The following is a 24,301-nucleotide window of genomic DNA, read 5'->3' on the forward strand; positions in this document are numbered from 1 at the left end:
GGTAGTGACTTGATCCCAACACTGCAAGTTACGCAAAAAAAAACATTTATTCCTTGTGATATTGACGCAAAAACATTGGAGCATCACGAGTATCATCGTACAGACCAGAGGTCTCAAACTAAAATTTGCTCGTGGGCCTTTTTCGTAGTTGCTGATGATGCGGCGGGCCGCAGCATCAAATAGGGGTACAATACGTATCTGTGAATAGGCCTATGCATTATATGACGGACCTTGCAGACTGCCATTCCATACACATTGTGAAAACATGCTTCACTCTTGTAATATTCACGTTTGCCACGATTCTCTTTTTTAATATTGTTGGCCTGGCTTAATTCGGCGAAATAATGAGTTATAGACAGTTACAGACACCATGCTGGAGACTAATGCATCATGTCATCGTAAAAGCTGTCGCGTTATAATTTCGCAGCTAGCGAACATTTCACATGTGATAGCGATTCAAGTTTTTGGAGTGGTTTTGGAGTGAATGTAAGCCCCTGAGGAATAATTATATTGGGCATATGCAAATAGCTTATTTTGAAACAAGATTTTGAAACTGAACTAAATTTCAGCATTTCCAAATTCTTCAGTTAGCCTTCTTTTTATGTGCGAGGCTTGAGTCACGAGATGCCACTAAAACTCAAAATATAGTCGCAGTCCAAAAGGTTTACGAATCACTACTTTAAGGTTGTTGAATTGGGTCTTGAACTTTCATGTTAGATTGAGCTGAAGGACCGAACACACGGTATCGTGACTTTCTTTAGTCTTCTTATTTACTCGCGAGACAGAAATGGGAAATTGAAAAAAAAATAACAGAACACAAGTCGGAGCAGTGTAAGGAAGCGATATCTAATGTACCTGCTCTCCTTAGTAGTTTTGGAGCTTAGCATTCGTCCGCATCATGGAATGTAAATGATAGTATTGATATGGAAATGCAATACTAATCCTTTGTTTACTCGGACACCCCGTTTTAGATAATATCATGGCATGGCGCCCTGCCCCATATTATAAGGCTCCTAGTTCAGTCGAAAAGCTAAACGGAGAAGTTGTGTCGGATACGGCTTTAACGCTTTGCGCGATTAGTATACGGTAATTAAAAATATGACAGATCGTAAAAATGCCATATAGTGTATAGCTTTATTTTCGAGAAATATAAGGCCTTACTACAGTTGCTTATATATATCCGTATGTATGTTCTCCAGACAAAAGAACTGAAACTATAATTAGAACTCAACGTATAACACTCGCATTTGAAAGGAAAATACAAATACTACTTCTAAAAGGCGGAAAATATATTTCATGTCTTTTGCCAGAAAGTTTCAACTGTGGTCTGCTAATACAGGACTATCGTTAAAAAAGTCAAAGTCCACTTTTACAGATTAGGACACGTCATGGGCTGGTTGGTGTAATAGGTAATTGCTAGATTGCGAAACGGTAGTTACAAACATCATTATGAGGGCAATACTTACTGTGATCAAAAGATTTGATTTAGGCGCAACCCGGTATCTAAATTATATTCAGCGATGCTTTCGGTAAAACATTTTTGTCGCTCCATATCTACTGAGCTCAAAGCGCAACGAAAACTCTGGGTATTACCTGACTTTTATGAAAATTAAATGTTGGTACTACGTGAAAACAGCTCTGAAATTCCTTAGGCTATCTTTCCTATGAGAGGATTAAACTACTTCTACTTGACAAACTGAAAATTGCGAAAAGTAAGTAAGTAGTTCAAGAAATATTACGAAGTAGAAGTAGCGAAAAAAGATATACTTGGGTAAGTACCAGAAGTAGGGGAAAACTACTTGAGTACTTCGAAAAAGTAGTACTTCGTTACTGACCACCTCTGATTTTAGTGCACTATAGTTGACATCAAAACGAGAAAAGAAGTTGTCTTCCGAAGAATGTTCATTTTCTTTTGTAAAACAGTTTTCGGTTGGTTTGTGCGGATACAATTTCATTTGCATTAAAAGTGCGGATGGTGCACTTGAAATGCCATAATTTATAGTATAGCCTACTGCTGAAACATGATATGCTAATGCTTTAAATAGCAACGACTTGGCAACGCATGTTATGCCTTCTTGTCCTTTCGTGTGTGCAAGCTTTAGGATGCATTCTGTACAATAACATAGCACGTATCTCAGTAAATAAGCACTTACCGCGATATCGTGTTATCCCACGTGTTTTCGTGCCGGGTATGCATTTCCCATATTGCATATCATATTACCTAACACTACACCGGCAAGGAGAGACAATGTGCAGTGTGCACGCTTATGCACACAGCCGTTCGTATGCCACCAATTCGACCTATAGGACTGACGATTCCGGGATAGGTTTCAAAGTTGAAAGGTATCGCGACGGACGATACGGACTAGTATAGACTTATTGACAGACAGATAAATAGACGGATAATAATTTATTGTTTCGGCACAATATTCACAAATTTGATTTGAGATACGGGCGATAATTCTGTAACGGTCTCATTACTTGTCCCCATCATATGACGGTGTAGAAACACAATTTATACATTGTATATTAGTGGATAGTCTGCAAACAACATGAAATGACAGGGAATAAGAATCAGTAATTAAATAAAATACCGGCAGGTTTGGCAATATATAAACAATATAAATTTGAATATGGAAGCAGTAACCAGGTTAACGATAACTTTACAATCGGACAATTAACAATAATAATTTCATTCAGTGCTCAGTGATACTGCTTTAGAAAACAATACATAAAGTTGTGATAGTTGTGTTTATTGCCTGGTATCAACTGAATGATTCTTAAAACATATATATTACTTCTCGTCTCAATCTATGCACAATCGTAGGTTCGGCCGTCGTCCGATATTTATATGCGCTTCCGTGGCTCAAATTGCTACGACAGCTTTCGCTGCTGTGTCGTGGGAATATTACACCTACGCGCTGGCCAACTTTTTCGCCGGCTGCACGACACTCGTGAACTTTGTGATCGCATTTGTGCTTGGTGAGATTGGTAAAATAATTGAATGATTCAATGCTGTTTCATGGCGTGATGTCTTGCAGCTTCGGAGGTGATCGCGGTAAGATGGCGGAACTTCATTGCCATTTCGTCTTTTTTCGCGTTTGGACTGGGATATTGCGTCGATGCCGCTTTGGGACTGTGGTTTCGGCGGTGGCGTGACTTCATGTGGGCTGTTGCGGCGTGCAGTGCTATCATCTATATCCCTACTTTCTGGTTGGTATCAGAGATGGACAAAGTAGTCAAGAAACCTACTCATGGAGAAGTAGAAGAAGTGACGAAAAAATCTAATCATGTACCAGGAGAACTAATTATTTCATAGGCAACCTAAAACTACTTGAAGTATAATTGACCGACTTTAAATCTACCCAAGTAAGTAAGTAAGTATAGTTGTAAAAACGATTCTAATTCGTTCACATGGATTGTCAAAAGATGCAAATTGAACTATGAGAAAGGTGCCGAGCTCGATTCATATTGATACATACCAAGAGGTATCCAATTTTCGATAGCATAAGCATTCGTCCGCATCATGGGATGAAAATGATACTAATCCGCTGTTTCTCGAAGAGCACGTTTTAGAAAATATCATGGTATGTCGCCCTCCCCCATATTATAAGGCTCGTAGTTTGGTCGAAGATTAATATGGAGGATTCGTATAGGATACAGTGTAAACACTTTTCGCGATTTGTAAACGTTAATAAAAGTATGGTGGACGTAAAATGCCATATTGTGTAGCTTTATTTCCAGAAATTAGAGGCATTACTACACTTGCTTTTATACTTAAACATGTAGGCTATGTTATCCAGACAAAAGAACTGATATTAATTAGAACTCAAAGTATATGATACTGGGATTGAAATTGGAATATAAATACTACTTTTAAAAGTGGAACATGTATTGCATGTCTTTAGTCCAGTAAATTGTAAAGATGGTATGCTAAAACAGTTCTGAAATAAAAAGTCAGAGTTCACTTTTCCAGATTAGGACACGCCATGGACATGCTATATTACGATATGATAAGTAAATGCTAGGTTGCGAAACATCAGTCTCAAACGTGGTGATGAGCCATATATACTGTGTTGAAATATTTCATATGGGTGAAGGGCGACAATGCGGTGTGAACGGAGCCACGCCAAGCCGCAACCTAAATTATATTCACCGATACTTTCGTGAAATCATATTGGTTACTTCGTATCCAATGCGCGCCAAGCGCGACGAAAATTCTGGGCTTTACTCAATTTCTATGAAAATTAAATGTTAATACTTCATGAAAACAGCCCCGAAATTCCTTTGGCTATCTTCCTGATTGGAGGATTGAACTACCTCTACTTGACAAACTGAAAATAGCGAAAAGTAAGTAAGTAGATATCAAAATATTACGAAGTAGAAGTAGAAGTAGAGAAAATCAGATCTACTAGAGTAAGTACCAGAAGTAGAGGTAAGTTACTTGAGTACTTTCAAAAAGTAGAAGTACTTCGTTACTGACCACCTCTGGTTGGTATACTATAGATTACATGTTGCACCAACACGTTCTCTAGTTATTTTGAAAACTCGCCACACAAAATTGCGTTATGGAAGGGTACGAATAAAAGCTTTCCACATATTAGATTGAATTAGATTAAATTTTCGCACTGAAAGATTATTGTCAATGACATGCAAAGCTGAGCAGAGATTCGTTCATCATCTTCCTTCTTCATCCATTATCTTGATCTTTCGACAAGTGCAACTAAGGTGTACACTGTGCTGTTTTGCATGCGAGAATCGCGCCTGTAGCCTGTCATATGCCACAAATTAGTCGCAGTGATCCGGGATCAAATGAAAAGATGCTCGAGACTTTACATGGCTTTCGCTGTGGTTGTCGTTGAACTGATGGGCCTTGGCTTGTGGCAGATCCCGATGGAGTATCTTTCAAAACTTCTATGAAAATCGGTAACTGTGAAAATCCACAGGTTTCTGCCAGAGTCCGCCAGGTGGTTAATGATCAAAGGGCGTACTGAGGAAGGGATAAAGGAACTAAAAAAGATGGCGACACAAAACAAATGTGAATTCAGTGTCGACGAGTTCATCAAGGTCGGTTTTGGCTATTTGTTCAGTCTACTATCTTGATGAGCAGGAATAGGAAACGATAAAAAATCGAATTTTCAAAAGTTATTTGCTTCAGGAAAGAAAACAGTAGTTGCTTGTATATTTTAGATTAGTACATTCATATTGAAATCAACCCGAATATTTTCGGCTGACACTCGTCGCAGGTAATCGTCACCAACTATAGTAGAGAATTGGAAAGAAAATTGTATATCAACAATCGTATCACGAAATAGGACGTCACCAACATGAAATGAGATCTCAAATAAGAGAGCGTTCAATGTACTATTGTAAGATGGTACATGAACTCCTTTTGTAGACAAGGCTTGGGTTGATGTATTTGATAATGGTCGACTCCAAGGCACACAGATGAAAGTGTGAGCGGCCCTCCCGATGACGCGAAATATGTCGTCTCGATAATTTTTCGCTCACGCTCGATTATCCAACAGATGTTTGCCAATGGCAGAATTTAGGGCCTTTGAACACTCAACCTCAAGCTTGAGCGGATAAGTACATTGAACGCTCTCTTATTTCAGATCTCCTTTCATTATCGTGACGTCATATTTCGTGATACGTTTGTTGATATACAATGTTCTTCCCAATTCTATACGAGTTGCTGACGATTGCCCCTGACGAGTGTCAGCCAAAAATTTTCGGGTTCATTTCAATATGAATATAATATCCAACTGTATATTGAAGTTATGTACCTCCAAGCAGCTCTTAGTATATTTCTGGACGCCGAATTCAAAAATTTAGGCAATAATTTTTGACTATACAGCTCTAGTTTAAATTTTTCATTTTTTTTTAGAAATCTACCTACGGTAAGCCTTGGTACACTTTATTGAATTTAATATACAATCAGTGTATCAATCGCATCAGTTATACTTCTGCATAGCATTTGTCTGGATGCAAATATTGCTTCTGAATACTTTTAAACCAGTGGTTCCCAACCGGGATCCGCGAAACATTTTTAGGGGGCCACGAAAACTATAAATTTGCAAAATGGTTGATAACTTAATTTTAATATTTTAACTTAGAGATATCACGAGACCGTATCGTTTCATAACCACTAAAACCTCATAACTCACATAAACAGAATGGCCGTCTGAAATGAAATATTCTACTGCGCAAACTCATCTTAAGTTTCAAATTGCCAATAGGCTACTGATACAAACATATTAATGTCAAGAGATGCTTTGCTAAAAATCACAATACGATTAAAAATTAGGTCAATCAACCATTTTGCAAATCTATAGCTTTCGTGGACACCCTGATAATGCTTCGCGGACCCCCGCTTAAGAGCCACTGCACTAGTGATTTTATTCTAATATAGATACCCCAAACGAAAAAACAAAAATTCGCAGAATGTACAGAATTGAGTTGAACTGTGTTCGCAATTATAAGCGAACGGTGCATTCCTAGTGCCTCATAGGGCAGTTGGGAAGCTTCAGTCTAGGGGTGTGCACTGTGCAATCTGCTTAGCGAGAATATTAGGCACCGGCATTTCGGCACCAGCCATTTCCGCGCTACTTAAATCAAGCTGTTTGAAATGTATTAGTTTGCTTATCGGGCGGCGCTACGTTATCGCCTTTTCAGGTCCTGTGCACCATGATATGAATTTAGATAGGGCTCATAATTTCTTGTATTTTCGTATGATTGGGTACGACTATAACTCTTGTCAGCACTCACTCACTCTTTGGTCTCATTCGCTCTCATACGGCTGACTTTCTGACTTCGCTTTCCAAAGCACAGCAGTTGCAGCGAGTTCGGCCGTGAAGAGCCCTGATAAACGTGCGACACGGAGAAAGACTGTCAGAACCGTGTTTCGAACGCTTGCTGTATATATAATGATGCAGGCCTTCAGCAGATAGGCCTATATCTTTTATTATTCTACGACTACTTAAGCAGGCAGGAGCAACTGTATCGATATCATTTCTTTTCTATTGTCAATTTTGTCCAAGACAAAAATGTCGTTTGATGCCGACGACAACGAAGAGAAACAAAAGGAAACAAGTGTATTGGAAACGCTGAAAATCCTACTACTAACTAAACTGAGAATGCGATGTCTGTCTGTCTACTTGGTATGGTACGTACGGTTATGTATTGTAAAGATATAGGTCGGTGATTCTGTGGCCCAATTTCCATTTTGAAAATGTTCAGGTCCAACTCAAAATTTGGTAAGTTGATTACTAAAATAAGTTGAAACCTTCGCTCACACCTGCTGACAATAAAGGTCAGAACCGTCAGACCTACTCACCGAACTTTTTGGGAAGCTGATTACTATAAAGCAGGGTTTCTCAACTCAAAAAGGGTGACATCGTTTAGCAACCATGCTTTTAAAGCTTTACGTGAGTACAACGCTGTGCTCTCTAACGGGCGACGGGGCATAGTTACCATGAAGATATTTTTTTTTTTTAAGTAAGTACAAATATAACAAAATATCACGATTTTAACGCAGAGCGAACGTTGGCAGTTGTATAATTGTATATCTGACTCCAAGATGTATTATTGACTCCAAGATGTATTATTGACTCCAAGAAGGTTGCGTTTACAATTCGCTGCGTGTTTCTTCTTCCGTTCGACGACCGGCGTAACCCACGCCGTACGACCTTGTTGGCTGACGTACCATCAGGCCTGTCTATTGCACACGCATTCGATGGATCACACTGACGAATATATTTTGTTTCTGTCTCCACGACTTGTAACTTTATTGAATATCACGTACGGTTCAAAATGCAATATCTCTTTCTCGCAATTAGCGAAGCACTTATAAATGTCTATCGACTTCCGAACTGGCTCATAATCATGCATGTATACCGACTTCCTCACCAGCTAATAATCACAAACGAATGCATCAACCTCTCTACGTGGTATTACATGCACCAAACATAGTACGATTTATACTTCTTATCTATCATTCATACGACAAATAAACGACTGACAAATGTCTTATCGGGTCTCAGTTCAGGGAATTACGTAAGGTTTACCAACTCCCTATTGACTATTATTAAAATGAAATTATACCAATATCTTTCGTTACAACTTATTTTGAACTATGAGCTGCGCACGATACCTGACAGCGCTTTTCGGCGACTATGGAATCGATTTGGGGGTTAGGGAGACACGGTAGCCTACTGTCTGAATGACTCTTTCATCGGAAAGGTTGATATTGTAGAGATGCCCCAAGCCATTTTGTAAGCAGCCTGTCTGTCTTGTTGGGCGGACCATGGACCGGGGCCGGACTCAATATCCAGACAGAATTTCTCGTTTTTTGTCGGAACCGGCTCTGTACTCTTTCTTATACGGCCGTAATTGGAACGTAGTTGTATCAGTACGTTTTACTAAAAATATGACAGCCTCACCGTCTTTCACCCTCGAATCAATAGTTTGAGTGAAACGTTCTTGAAAATAAACCAAATGCCAAGTCCAAGTTGGCATGATTACTTCAGATAAGGGTTGGGATTAATCTTTGAGTTTTTAATGTCCTGTTTGCACTGTTTTAATCAATATTCAATAGCTTCCTATGTGTGTCGATGATTATCATCGAAGTTTTTCGGACCGGATCATGGTCATTTCTAAAATCCGACCAAGGAGTCGGACCATGCACAGATTTAAAAAAACAGGATCGGAGTAGGACCAGAGAATTTGTCGATCCGGTCCGCACTTCTGTCTTGGCAGTGTCTGTGTTATGGGCACGTAAAGGATATATGCCCATTCATTTCAGTTGATTTTTTCTCAGTGGAATGCTGTTGCTGTCGCCGAAGCCGTTTCAGCTTGTGAGGAATAGTGATGTTGGGCACAGGAGAATAGGTTTATTTTGAAGAGCAACAATATTTTGAAACTGAAATAAATTTTAGCCTAACAAAATGATTTCTAAGCGCTCTTCCGAAATCTCAAATCAGGTCGCGGGCCGCGTGTTGCTGTTCACTGCTATAAAACGATGTCTTCCTATAGCTAAGGTCACACCAAGCTTTCGACAAACCCATATCACTATCGAAGGTCGGTAAATGCGAGAGGTGGTCATTGACGAAGTACTTCTACTTTTCGAAGTACTTGAAGTAGATTTTGCCTACTCAAACTACTTTTTAAGTAGTTGTGATTTTAGACCACTTCTATTTCTACTTGACAGTTCTCAGTTTTGTAGGCAAAAATAAGCGTAGAATACCTACTTACTTACTTACTTCATTGTGAACCACCACCCCTTCTTCTACTTGAGTAGAAATTCCGGCGCTACTTCTACTTGAGTAGCGACTTTCACTACTTTGACCACCTCTGGTAAATGCGGAGATTAAATTTCCAAAATTTAGTTCCTATGCCCGTAACGTAATAACAACAAATACGAAATATTAACAGCAATACAATAAATATATTTATATACGAGGGGCAATGAGAATCGCGAAAATGCAGCAAAAATCGCGGTATTTCGCTTGTAAATGGCTATCCAGGACATAATGTTCTTGCCCCGGTACCGGTTATAATTAGCGTTACTTATCTATTCTCCCAAAGTCGATGATAATAAAGTACAGCGATTTACTTGCTATAGTTATCTTACTCGCCAAAATTAGTGAATACGTAGGGTAGCTGGATTTTCATCAGCGATGACTTAAAGAGGAACTGTATTCTGAATATGATGTGGTCTCAAATAAGAGAGTGTGATATGCCTTAAAATTGGAAATCATACATTCCTCCCTCCAAAGGCTTTGCGATCGTTGATTGGAAAATGCGATCCAGCGCCATTATAATCCACAAGCGAGAAACCAAACCAAATTTGAAGCAAACCAGCAGTCATATTTTTATGCCTGAATACGCCATTACAACCAAGGAAATTTCGAACTTCCCCCCTGTCCCAATGCCCGATTTTGTGGCCAACCACCACTGGTATATAGATGTGGGGTATGTGAGATTTGGCAATGTGAAGATATCGGCGCATGGACAATGGACATGTTAACTGAGACTTCGTACGAATTGTAACATTCTCGAGCATGTGGTATATGGCCTACCTATGTAGCCAGGGGGCTAAAGGCGTCTTTGACCTTTCTTTCTGAATTTCGACCTGGTCATTACGATATCGTATGTTTTAAGCATGAAGGCTACTGTTTTAATCACGTCCCAATGAGTAACTGACGGCACATCATCGTGCAAATTAGCATAAATCCGGCCTTTCCAAAAAGTCTCCAATTCCCCTAGACATAGGAGTGCCATATGTCCGGAATTTTCCGGACATGTCCGAAATTTTACTGTTCAAACTGCGTCTGGGAGGAAATGCTAATATATACCTAAATGTCCAGAATTTTGAAGGCTAGAAATAGGATCAGATTTTTTTCGTAAATCAGCATAAACGATGTTATTCCGGACACATTTCGCCACTCGGGCTTTTTCTTCACGCTGCTCGCGATTTAGTGCCACATTCATTGATTTCAACATGTGGAACACCTCAGACCTCGCAAAACATGCAATCAAAATAAATAAATATAGTCATCATTTACTGAAATAAGTCTTACTGTAATCGCAATTATAGGAGAACGGTATATCCGTAGAGTCGGTTAAGGCCATTTAGAGGCTTCAGTCAAAGATAGTGGCTCTAAACCTGGGGGTCGCTTGCCTTTATTCTGGGATTCGCAAAGATGTTGAAAGTAATCAGCTTCCAAAATCGACCGTGAGTCTGGGCAAAGGTGCTGACCGTTGTTCAGTAACCAGCTTATCAAATTTTGAGCTAGACCACAGAACATTTACAAATTAGAAATGGAGTCACGACCACAGAAGGTTGAAAATCGCCGGACGTGCAGCCCGCTGGTGCGTACCGGCATTTACGCTTATAAATAGTATTTTCCGTGTGACATGACATGACATGACATGACTTTACGATGTATAATGCATTTTCGAAGTCACCATCTTTCACCGGCCCTACCGCTAACTATGTTCAATGTCCATGTGCGTGAAGAGGGGATAAAATTTTGGTAATTAATGTATGGAAGAACCAATATTATAGACAGATTTCAGTAACAAAGTTTAACGATCAGACGCATGTAGAAACCATATGTAGGCCAAATAGTAGGCCCCCAGAAGTTTCATCGATTACCATATGATGGGCTCAAGATCAGTGTTTATTCGGATGGGAGAGAGCTGAAAAAATGTGGATTCGGTCCAGGTTACAACACACAAGCACAAAAATGCACCGACTTAACATTCTAACGGCTACTGATCCGGACCGTGACCACCTTTGGTCGATAGGCATAGCTTTGATAGTGTGACGTCATATTGACGGAGAATGAGTCATACCTCATTTTAAAATCCGCTAGTGAGCGCTAAAGAGTGTCCGGAATTTGCCTCGCAAAAATATGGTAACCTCGCCTCAACATGATCATTCTGGCTACGCCTCTGCCTGGAGGATCATAACCAATAGGAATAAGGAAATCGAAAAGAAAATCTTGTGTCCAAGCTTCAAGCAATCCCAGCCCCATAGCATACCCGCTTCAGGCTATTCTGCAACGCAAATGTTCAACCGAACGTATATTAATTTCAGGTTTGTGACGGGTCTCTCGTACTACGTTATCTCGCTTTATTCGAAAAGTTTCAGCGATAACCGATTGTTGAATCTATTCCTTGCTGGAGTGTCCGAATTCCCGGCTCTATTTGCTGCGTATTTCGCTGTGAAGCTGATTGGTCGACCCAAAGCGGCATTTCTACTCATGTTCACCTGCGGTTCATCTTGCTTAGTGTTGCCCTTCATTACTTCCAAAGGTGAGTTCCGATGTAACGTGACGTATTTACTATGTGAGTTGAGTTCGTTATCTGCGTTTGGAAGATCGGTAAAAAGATAGGTCAGTTTCAGACTTCGGCGATGATTTCGGTGTGAAGTGTATTCACTGAAAACGCCATGTCACAAATAGATACGTTACCGAACATGGACGCAGGGATACTGCACTTTTGTTAAAGGTGTTTAAAGAGCTGCTTGGCGATACAGAACTTTAATGTGCAATTGAATAGTGTATTCATATTGAAATAAACCCGAATATTTTCGGCTGACACTCGTCATGGGAGAGAATTGGAAATAACATTGTATACCAATAATCATATCACAAAATAAGACGTCACCGTACTGGAATTTCGAATAATTGGGGCGAAGAGAGCCTTTAATCTCAAGGCACTATTTCGATCAGAGGTCTCAAACACGCGGCCCGCGAGAATATTTTGTGCGACCCGCGACGGCATTTGGAAATTTCAAGTATTCGACAATATACACAAGTGCCACATACCTTTTCTAGATATAGGAACTTAAAGTTCACTCTAAAACGACTATAAAAATCACTGAAATCTCAACAAACTACGCTATCACAGTGCTTTGAAAAGTTACCATGCGCTATAGAACAGCGGTTCTCAACCGGGGGTCCGCGAAGCAATTTCAGGGGGTCCGCGAGACCTCTAAATTTTTTAAATGGTTGATAACCTAATTTTTATTTTATTTTTTAATTTAAGAACGCATGAGGCAGTTTCCCACCTCAACTGCTAAAACTTCATGACTCATATCATCATAATAATCGTCTGACATGAACTATCATGGTGTGGAAATTCATTCTCATTGCCGATTTTCCAGTAACCTGCTGATAGAAGCATATTACTGTTTAGAGACGTTTTGTGGGGGTTTGTAGAAAAAATAAAAATATGGAGATAATAACGTCAATCAGGGTGACTTCCTAATGTCTGCAAAACCTTCTCGATTTTAAGTTGTCAGTCTCATCAAATTAGTGAACAGTCGTTTGAAATAAAAATTTCCGAAGCATTTCCCTAATTTTTCCCAATGCAGGGATTGAAACCTCGCCAAGAAATTTATTTTATCCTGTGATATACATAACCACTATTTGAACAGCTTCTTGGAGGTACAGAACTTTAATATACAATTGCATAGTACATTCATGTTGAAATGAACCCGAATATTTTTTCGGCTGACACTCGTCATAAATCGGACAATGATATACCTACTTGTTAAGCTGGGCTATCAGATTCTTATTGCGGATGCCCTATCGACAAGACTGGTTTTTTGATGAACAGAGTGTTTCGTTGCTATCAAAGCATTACGCTCCAACCCTGAAATTCATATCACCAGTTATATTGGTATGCAGCCTTGTCTTGTTGATGTTCAATTGTTTATGGACGAAAATGTTTGCTCGTAAATAGATACGTAAACCCGAACAGAACAAGTAGCTTCATGACAGTCTTTCTCGGGTTGGAAAACTTGGATCCATTCTTTTGCGCATAAAATTCATCTATACTTTTAGATTAGGATTTCACTTTGACTGTAGAAACTCTCTGCGGGCCGATCAAAATGCCGTCGCCGGTCGAATCCGACCCGCGGTCCGTATGTTGCCTGTCCCTGCGCTAGATGCTGGGCGTGATATGTTCATAAAATACATGTTTCCTCATTTTGGAGCCATAAATGTTGCGTTCACACCAATAGTATCGTCGGAAGCGTTATGCTTTAATATTGCATTAGCCTCCCTCTATCTTTGCGAAAATGGTTTTCGGTACTCCTCGTTCATATCAAAACGAAGACGCGGATTTTCAAGACACGACCACGTACTTCAAGAAATACAGCAGCAAAATTAGCTTTGAAATAATAAAAGTCTACCAATTTCTACAGAAATAGTATGATGTTATGTTCAAGAAAAATCATTAGTTTCCTGTTTATCACAAGCCTGCAGTTCATATTTGCCCAAAACAGATCAAGGTTGCACCACAATAGAATCAAAATTTACCTAAAGTTTGAGGGGGTCCGCGAGGATCTGTGACGGTCTAAAGGGGTCCGCGGAGCCAAAAAGGTTGAGAGCCACTGGTATAGAAGATCATCTATTACGTCACGTTTCTTGGTCATGATGATAAAACATGACCCGTTGATGATTCGTGACTGAAAACTGCGATTTGATTTGGTGATAGATTTCGTAAAATTAATCGAGTTCCGATTGACTGGGTAATTAAGTAAAAATCACCGAGTTGAGTCGACACAAACGTTAAAATCAGAGAAGGACTTGCGACTCGGAACGGTGTCTTGGTAATGCTACGGACGCAACAATCTATGAAACTGTCATGGGGATTGGGGAATAGTAATATATCAAAACGTCGTAGCTTGCGTTGCGTTGGGTATATCTAGACTACTATATATATATATATATATATATTATATAGCTATCTAATCAGGTTGGTATGGCAACCATCGGCATTACGCGACCGCCGTGAAGTATAATCGGTTACATGCTGGGTGTTGTTTGTTCTCTTTATCCATGTTATTATCGGTGGCGAGTAATGTAGTAGTACGCTCCACAGCTGTAACAACAATTAATTCATCGGTGATTGTACATTTCTATTCCATGGGTTCTTAACCAAGGTCCGTTGAGCCATTTGGGGTATGAAGCACCACATCAGGGGGTACGAGATTCATTGTGGAATTAGGCCTATAGGCTGTGGAAAATTTTCTTGCCCAATTTATTAATCTGGAAAATGGTCTTCGCGCTACGCGTTATTTTATGTGAATGGACTTTCTAATTTTAATACAGGTATACCATCAGAAATTGTGTTGAAAATGAACAGGGGCTATACGAGAAGTCTTATTGGAAGAACGAGGGGTACGATTGCTATAAGGTTAAGAAACAATGCTATGACTATGGATCAATAATGATTATATTTATGTTGTTATTGATATGTTCCAATAATAATCGAAAGCAAAATCTAACGCTGATTTAATTTGACTTTGGCAATGACAGTAACAGCCCACTTATCACGGCTATATCAAAACCCGGATTAGGCTACACCGCTCAAATTATCTGATATCAGATCAATCTTCAGTAGATTTTAAAATATTCTACATAAAATTGTGGTACGCCAAAGGTCCACTATAGCTGCAATATTTTATCCCTACAGTTTGACGATGTCATGAATCATGAAGCATCCTCTCGCATGATGTCTATAACTCATTATGTTAACAAATTATGTACGACACAAAAATAATTTCACTCAAATATTTGAAAATGTGATTTTTTTTCGCGTGAAGCGTGAATAGTACAAGTGAATTACGTTTTCACGATGTTTGTGGAATGCCTGTCTGCAAGCTGCCGCCACACAGGACTACTTGGAAATTATACATTGACTATCCCTATTATTGACGCTGCAGCCCGCGGCGTCATCAAAAACTAGGAAATTGGCCCGCGAGTACGTTTGAGTTTGAGACCTCTGATTTAGTTGGTACATTAATTTCAAGAATATGATGAAATAATGGTGGTAGTCATGAAATATTGGTAGTAGTAACATAACCTTGTTGTGATGACCTTCATTACACAGCTTATATAAGGCTTTTATAAACTGAAACGAACACGATAATAGGCAACACAACTAGGCCAGCAATTTAAAGGTATCAAGAAAGGTCAAGGAGCGACACAATATATAGCGGAGAAGATCGGTGATCAAGTAATAATTGGTTAACTAAATGTTAAGGAGGAGAAAATCGAACGCAAGAATTTAATACACTCACTTCACTAGTAAAAGACAAAGAAGTTAATTTCTCAAGTGATGGTCAATATCTCCTACATGGAAGTATATTTTGTCGCACCAATGTAGGCGCTCTTTCACCGATTTAATACGAGACGACGTCACTTTTCTTCTAACGTACGCAGTCAGCGCGTATGTTGGCCTGCACTTTATTGATCCCCGGATAACACATTAACTGACTGCGGACAGAAGCAAACGGATTAATAAGCAGCATAACAGCGTTGGTCGCTCATCAGTAAGTAGTCGCGCACTGCGCACGCAACGGACGACGGTTTTCTGGGTTGCGCGCAATTGGCACCAATGATTATGATGGGTGATGCGGCACGCAGGGAGAATGAGTGCACCAACGGCTATATTGCCATGACATGATAGCGGTTCTTAGGACTTTTTTCTTCTTACTGGCGTGACAAGTGCATTATTTCCTTTCAAGCAAAATTTCAAATTTAGAGTGTTACATCATCCTACACTTCCGCAGACTAGTAACGAATTCTCCCACCGTAAATCCGATTTTTTATAAAATGTTTCAAATTTTAAGTTGTAATTGTTCGTTTCCAATGGTTATAATTAAGCCTAATATATTGAGCACCTTTTTAGCTAACAAAACAATTTTGGAATTTGCGGTAAAAGATGTATTTGAACAACCGAATATAAGAGCGCCAGATAAAACAGATTGGCGAATTCAACCTTTGGTGCCTTCTCGTCTGCTTATCACGCCTATCACCTATCAATATCCAAATTAAATCAGTCAGTGCGCCATTATTGAGCAGTAAGAACGATGTACCACGCTTTTGGCGTTTTGTAATATTTATAATATATAGCTGAAAATCGTAATTTGAGCAGAAAGCATGAAATGCCTCGTATGCAAAACCCAGGTTCTCCACATAGGCCTACTCCAATGCGGCCCGCTTGTCTCAGAGTATGGACCATCGTGATATATGCTATGCATATTAGGCTACACTAGATTACGATAGGATATGCTGACCGACGGTGTAAATTAAAATCAATTATTAACATTTCCAATCCAACTGAACTTGAACATGTATATTGCGTCATCTCAATGTCATACAGATAGGGTTGTATTTAAAACAAATGTTTTAAACAGTATTTTAGAAAACTACCTGTTTAAAAGACAAAAAATTGTTTTATTTTCGAACGTTGTACAATGTACACTGTACACAGTATACATTTATGCCATGATTATGTTTGAACACTTTCGAACGAACATGTAGTATGAGCCTACAGGCGATTTGCACCCGATATAGTCGACGTACGCGATATAATATGGTTGGAACCCTCGATATCATCGTCGGTTCAACACGTGTAGCACGTAGTTATAGATCGCTGGTACGAAATGGGTGTTCTGATAATGATTACCTTCGCCCGAAACAATGCTTCAAAATTATGTAGACCTGGCAAAAGATGTCAATCCACTGACGTCCCTATTAAAGATTCGAGACGTTTTAATTAAAAAAGGCCATGTTTTAAACAAGTTTGTTTTAAATTGACTTATGTTTTAATTCTAACTCTGCATCAACAGAGCTTTCAACATTTCGCACTATCGTAGCCATGATCGGAAAAGGCGCCATTTCCGCCATATTCTATGCGGCCTACTTTCTGTCAGCGGAAACAACCCCAACTTTGCAAAGAAGCTCCTGCATTAGTATCGCTTCATTTTGCGCACGTGTTGGTGGTTTTGGAGCACCATTTCTGGCTTACTTGGGTGAGCTTCAATCAAGAATACTATTTTCATATCTCAACTGAAGGTAGACGGACATATTTTATAGGTAAGACCAGTCCACTAACGCCCAATTTACTGATGGGTGGTGCTTTGATTTGCGCCGCATTCATGTGCATCTTCTTTGTGCCGGAGACAAGGGGCGTTCCATTACCTGATACCACGGACGAGGCAATCAGCAATAAAAGGTATAAACGGTAACTTTATCGAGTCCAGAAAGCCTGTGCAGTGTGCACTTACAAAGGAAACGAATTTCCCTGAATTTGCAACTTCGATTAAGCGTCTCCAATTTATATCATCTCAAACAATAACATGCCATAGGGCCTAGGTCTACTATGAGAGATATGGACCTTTTGACAATTTGAGACTTGCTCAGATTTTATATATGCAGGGGCGTGTTCTCGGAGTTTCCCTATGCCTTGTGCCGAAAGTATATTAATCTTTCGTCCTCAAATCAATGCTATATCAACACTCACTAATTGGTCCCTAATATACACGGCTCGTCTCATCTCTGCCTGTTCTACTTATATCCCATGCTCTCTTCACGTGACCATGACATTGTTATATTTTGTTATTAATTACAGGATTTATCATCTTCATTTATGTCGGGATCTGTCAATGAAATCAAAAGACCGTTTCGGAAACAAACCAGCAGTCGAACTGTAATATAGAAGATTCAGTCACGTCGACGATTTTAATTTTAGCAGCATTATTGTATATTATACATCCTTCCTATACAGTGCATTCAAAAATTGTGTCCCAATCAGTGATCGGACCCGCGAAGTGCATTATTTATCAATGTCTAGATGAGCCGAAAAAGGGGTGAGTGCCTCGCATACTACAATATGTGTAGGCTACTTCTGTCTGGCGAAACTAACCTAGATTCCATACGTAAAAGAACTATATACTACTTCCAGCACTAGTACCCAAAAGCACGAGAAGTTCGCCATTAGAATGATGAATATATAAGTTTTGACTTCCCATCTGTTTTGATGCTACGCCGATGCTAATCCTGGGTATATATCCGTTAGTAGTGAGGCTAAGGAACTTTGTGCCCCGCCAATCAGAGAGCGCCACGTCATCATAATTGCCACGCCCATTTTCATACCCTAAGGGTACATTCATCTGCTACGTCATCTGTGCCACATCATCAAGCGCCACGCCATAGTGCCACATCATCCATCCATTGCTATATCATCGCTGCATTGATTGCCGCATCTTGATACTTTTCTCAGATATTGTATTATGTGTATTTAGGACTAATATCATCCGTCCATATTTCTAAACTTGATTTTATGTGTATAAGTTACGGTTTCTGCAGTTTCCACATTTTACGAGTCATGATTGCCGCGTCAAAACTTACCTTGGCTAGAATCGACAGATTTTCTATTATGTGTAAATTAATTACTTAAATGCGACTTGATAATAATAATCCCTAGAATAATATAAAATGCGATTTTGAGTGCAGGCAGATCGCGGTTTCGATTTCCGAGGTCTCCACATTTTAAGCCTTATTATCAGCTCGCAGTACAACCGCTATCCTTCGCCGCAGGTACGCGATCCCCGACGTTATAATGATAGGACCAAATTAGCCGCATGAAAGCGAGTCTAATGAATATAACGGCAGACACCAAGTTAGTTGAAAAGTAAAACTAATCGTGACCGATGCAAGACGGATTGAAACAGCGCTTTCGCTCGATTCTTGTAGTGACCACATTTCATACGATTCAGTCCTTTTCGTGTCACTAGAATAAGGGTGATTAAACCGACAGTATGAAACGCCGCCCGCGTCTTATAACGTAATAATGTAAGCTGCGTCGGGTGCCCGAATAGTCTTGTAGAATTTTCTAAAGTCGTAACAGCTTAGTAGCATATACGCGAATCCCAAGGCAAAAATAATCAAACGAACTATAGCCGCCGCCGTGCGAAGCTTCAGTAGCATATACGCAAATCCCAAGGCGAAAATAATCGAACGAAGTATAGCCGCAGGCGCGAGATTCGCCGGGCTCTAATTATACAAACACTATCTCTGCCTGTACGCGAACCCTAGCGTTATAACGACATGGTCTAATTAGCGCATTCTGAAGCCGTAAATTTATTCAACTTCATTGAGATAGCCACGATTTAAAGATGGTAATCGAGCGAGACAATAGCACTCGTCAAGGTTATACAAACATAACCTTAAACTAATCTTTACTTCATAACATATAAGGTTATAAAAGTAAGCAGATTTGTATGAAAGCACGCTACATAGAAGTGAAAGTAGTCTAGAAACATAACTACTTACTGAAAAATCGTTACGTAGAAGTGTACTTGTATTGGAGCAGAATTGTGATCGATACATTAATGATTTTAATACTCTGTATTTTTAATTACCCACACCTATGACTCGAAATGTTCTTAAGTAACTCATGTTTACAATATCACCTAAACGCAAAGTTCCAAAATTTCCATGTTGATCAAATACCACAAACTTTGCTTGCTTTCAGAGTAAGTAACAAAGCGCATAACAGATTTCAACTAAATAAGTCGGTACTCCGAAAATTTTGTTAATTTTGACCACTATGTTTTGATGATAACTTGCTTCCGAGAAATAAATAACATTCATTATACGTTAGATGATACTTTTCCTTGATATTCTATTTTGTGTATTTAGGACTAATTCGACATCACTATGTGGCGACAGGCCTGATTTGAACACACTAATTTTGCGAATTAAACTTATCGCCCAACACGGACACTCAATGAAGAGCACCCTGGAGACATACATAAATGCTCCGCAATTCTTGACATATATTATAATGAGCCTATAATAAGCTGACAAAACCTATACTTGAGTACTCCGAAATGTACAAGTACTTAACCTTTACACGACGTTTTTGTAAAATGAATACTAATTTTAATGAAAAATAAAAATTATGTACTCAAGTAGGTTTTTATCTACACGCACCAACTACTCAAGTGTTTATGACACAGGAATGATTCATTAAGTATAGCGCAAGCAGGCCAAACCTATACTTGAGTCCTCCAAAATGTACAAGTACTTCGCTATGTACTCCCTCCACGTAAAAAGTGACTAGGTTTTAGACTACTTTATCGATCTTCGATGTTGCGCAAATACCACAAACTTTGCTTGCTTTCAGAGCTGGCAACTAAATGCAAGACATACTTTACGCAAAAGTCTCTATTCTGAAAATTTTATCAAGTTAATACTTTAAAAAGTTTTACTTGAGCACTAAGGAATGTACAAGTACTTTACCTTTACAGGACGTGTTTCGTAAAATGAATACTAATTTTATTGAAAAAATAAAAAATAAAAAAGGGCGAAAAATTACATTTTATCCCGGAACGCAACAAAATAAATCGTATGAATTTGTAAACTACTTATTCATGACATAATAATTCTACTTGTATACTTTTTCATATTTTGTAACAATTTTAGTATTACTTAAATAAAATACGGAAAATATACTAATCGAAAAATTCGGTAACCAATTTCGCAATGATGATACTTTTCCTTGATATTCTATTATGTGTATTTAGAGCTAATGCGTCATCACTATGTTGGCGACAGGCCTGATTTGAACACACTAATTTTGCGAATTAAACTTATCGCCCAACACGGACACTCAATGAAGAGCACCCTGGAGACCCACATAAATGCTCCACAATTCTTGACATATAATATACTGAGCATATAATAAGCTGACAAAACCTATAGTTGAGTACTCCGAAATGTACAAGTACTTTACCTTTGCACGACGTTTTTGTAAAATGAATACTAATTTTATCGAAAAATAAAAATTATGTACTCAAGTAGGTTTTTGTCTACACACACCAACTACTCAAGTGTTTATGACACAGGAATGATTCATTAAGTATAGCGAGAGCAGGCCAAACGTATACTTGAGTACTCCAAAATGTACAAGTACTTCGCTATGTACTCCCTCCACGTACAAATTGAGTAGGTTTTAGACTACTTTATCGATTTTCGATGTTGCGCAAATACCACAAACTTTGCTTGCTTTCGGGGCTGGCAACTAAATGCAAGTCAGACTTTATGCAAAAGTCTCTATTCTGAAAATTTTATCAAGGTAATAGTTTAAAAACTTATACTTGAGCACTACGAAATGTGCAAGTAATTTACCTTTACACGACGTTTTTTGTAAAATGAATACTAATTTTATTGAAACAATAAAACATAAAAAAGAGCGTAAAATTAATGAAGCCAAAATGTAGAGTATGCAACCGTTATTTTGCAATTATATGGTGCTAGGGAGTGATATTTAGAGGGTTTTGATCGTAGGTAATTATCTTCATGGTGGCATCAATGCGATTTTATGGTAGTCAGTCTGCTGAGTCGAGATAAAATTAATTGCCTTGTGCTACCGCCGATAGAGTATTGAGTACTTTTTTATTTTTGCTATTTTTCATCGCCATAAGTCATTCTGGACCACGAAAAGGCATTGTACGATATAGATGAAACTTGAGAAAATCCTAGGATCCTCATTTTCAAAGTAGCTTAGATCTCGAAATAAGCTTTGACTCGCTATTTTCCTCAAAGCATGGAATTATCACGAGTATCACCTTCGATCACTGAAGAAAAGGATTAAATTATATCCGAAGCATATTCCTTGATCAGGAATTTTATCATGTACGAACTCGACGACTCATGTGTTAAGGTAAATACGAAAGCAGAGAGAACCTTACGTCGAGTTGGGAATGAAATGTTCGAGCGACATCGAACTGTCCTAAACGCGATCTCCAACCGTCTCCGCTATAGAGGTGTTGAAGTCAATGAAAAATATGAAGAATATTTACCCGATGAGCGAATGTTCCTGATGATAGCTGATGAAATTTTCAAAGATACCAAAGAAAGTTGGGGTAGGATCGTCTCCCTTTTTTGTGCTCGCTAGCATTCTTGCTCGCAAGAACGAGGATGAACATCACGGAGAGCATATAGAAGCTATCATACAGACAGCCGGGAAATACATTGCTAGCAGAAGACGAAAGTGGATAGTGCGAAATGGAGGATGGGTAGATGATTTACATGCTTACGATTTACAAATTATCTTTTAGCATGAGATATATAGTGTATCTGCTCTCCAGAGCCCATAAATCATCTCTAGATGATGAAACTCAGCTTTACCTTCCAATTCGCATCCCAATTTATATTCTACGACACGATAACTTTCCTCCGTATGATCATTAAGGCTTCTATTTTTGTTGCAGGATGGCTTTGTGGGATTCTTTGCTAATACCGCTTTCGACTACAATGAAGTTTGGAAGGGACTCGTGTTTATCGGAATCGGACTAACATCTATTGCAATGGCATTATCAAGATAATGGATGTTCGCATGTTTTGTCTCATGTAATATTTTAGGAATAAAATTCTTCATCGTTTAATCGCATCCATTTTATTGAAGGATCTATACAGTTTCTTCTGAGAATACTCGAAGGATTGCCCCATATGGAAACCTTCTTTATACTTTTAATTTTTCAAATTTCTACAGCTACGTAAGGGAATTGTTAGGGTTACCCAGAATACGCTGCAGTTCAAATTTGATTCGATTACGAGCATTATAGGGACAGAGATTTGCGATAGTGTAAAATAACCTACCTCACGACATCAAATTTCGTCTTCTCTCCAAATGGAAATATCATGTTCTATAATATTGTCGATACCGAACAAATATAAATTTTCCTGTGCTGTTGCTTTGCAAGAATACTTCGCTCACATAGTAACCAATTTCTGGCGATAAAGCTTCAGCCATGATACTCTGGTGATTTTTTTCAATATAGTTGAGAAATGATATAACGCACCCTTAGGACTGTGCAATCTGCTCCATCATTATACGCTTGTAAGTCGTCCCGGCCGGCTTGCGTGTGTCAACGAGTATGCAGTAATCATTTTCTTCGCTACCTGAAATGGAGCGATTTAGCCTCAAACTCTACGCATTAGCATACCGAATTTAGATATAGACGATAAATAATATACAGTATAGCTCCACTTAATTAATTCATAATATTTTAACTACCGCGAGATTCGAGTAATAAGCGGGGCTAGAGAGTCTACCCTTAACAGAGAACTTGCATAATGCATATACATTCGAATTTACGCGACTTCGGCTTATTGCCGGTTAACATTATAGCCGCGCACAGAACTCATTATTACGTTATTAGCTATTGGAGAAATCTCAACGTAATTCAATCTGCGTGCACAATCCACGTAAGCTAATGTCGCATCGAGAAATCATAGCTAAACTTAGTTTAAATCGACACGAAAATACATGGATCTTACCTTATTGCCTGCGATGCCTGCCTCATTCACTGTGCACATGAAAATACTTGTAACAGAAATGTGAAGTTTTCAGAATGCGAATTGCTTTACGTCGGAAGTAAGCATTCTAATTCGTATCGCCAACGCGGCATTTTCTTGGAAACGCAACTTTATTTATAATGTTCTAATTCATATTGTCGATGTGGCCCGACTTCTTGGAATCGTAAACATTGAATGCCCAACTTGAAAATTGGTTCGCAGGTGTAGGACATTATGACAATGGGACACATCAAATTTCATCACACATTTCATGATGGAACACTTTTAAAACTAACGCAGCTCTATACCGACTTCGCGTGAATCTGTTTTGCGCGAGCGTATAGCACGTACCTATGCGTACTCAACTTTAATGATGGAATTACAGATGTAATTAAGTTTCAACACTTTTACAATGATTCGTCTTGCTTCTTATAACATCCCACTCGAAGCCCTCGTTATTAGGCTGTGATCTCAGTCTGAGCTATGTTTTGAAACCTGTACGGAACTCTGCAAATTGTTTCGATTTATTCTGTCCGTTTTAATTTAAGATAAGGAAGTTCATTTTACTCAATTCATCGATGCCTACGGTACTCTACAAAATTTTCTGATTAATTCTCCCTATGTTAATTTAT

At 38.9% G+C, this 24,301-nt stretch overlaps 1 protein-coding gene across 4 annotated transcripts in view; it reads left to right on the forward strand.

Moving 5' to 3' along the window:
* LOC145442820 (organic cation transporter protein-like) overlaps nt 1–18,088 on the forward strand; it is a 46,843-nt gene extending 28,755 nt beyond the window's left edge. For 2 of the 4 annotated variants that reach the window (XM_080320833.1, XM_080320832.1), the window contains 8 exons: nt 2,828–2,982; nt 3,042–3,213; nt 4,947–5,067; nt 7,041–7,165; nt 11,603–11,820; nt 17,153–17,335; nt 17,400–17,538; nt 17,935–18,088. In XM_080320833.1, coding sequence (XP_080176959.1) covers nt 2,828–2,982; nt 3,042–3,213; nt 4,947–5,067; nt 7,041–7,165; nt 11,603–11,820; nt 17,153–17,335; nt 17,400–17,538; nt 17,935–18,016 — 1,195 coding nt within the window. In that variant the 3' untranslated portion in view covers nt 18,017–18,088. The remainder of the gene's footprint in view (nt 1–2,827; nt 2,983–3,041; nt 3,214–4,946; nt 5,068–7,040; nt 7,166–11,602; nt 11,821–17,152; nt 17,336–17,399; nt 17,539–17,934) is intronic. The other 2 variants (XM_080320834.1, XM_080320835.1) reach the window with 2 other exon arrangements.
* Nucleotides 18,089–24,301: the final 6,213 nt, after the last annotated feature.

The sequence above is a fragment of the Botryllus schlosseri genome, chromosome 7 (genome assembly GCF_051294905.1).
Source record: "Botryllus schlosseri isolate E-star chromosome 7, Bs_hap1, whole genome shotgun sequence".
Lineage (NCBI taxonomy): Eukaryota > Metazoa > Chordata > Ascidiacea > Stolidobranchia > Styelidae > Botryllus > Botryllus schlosseri.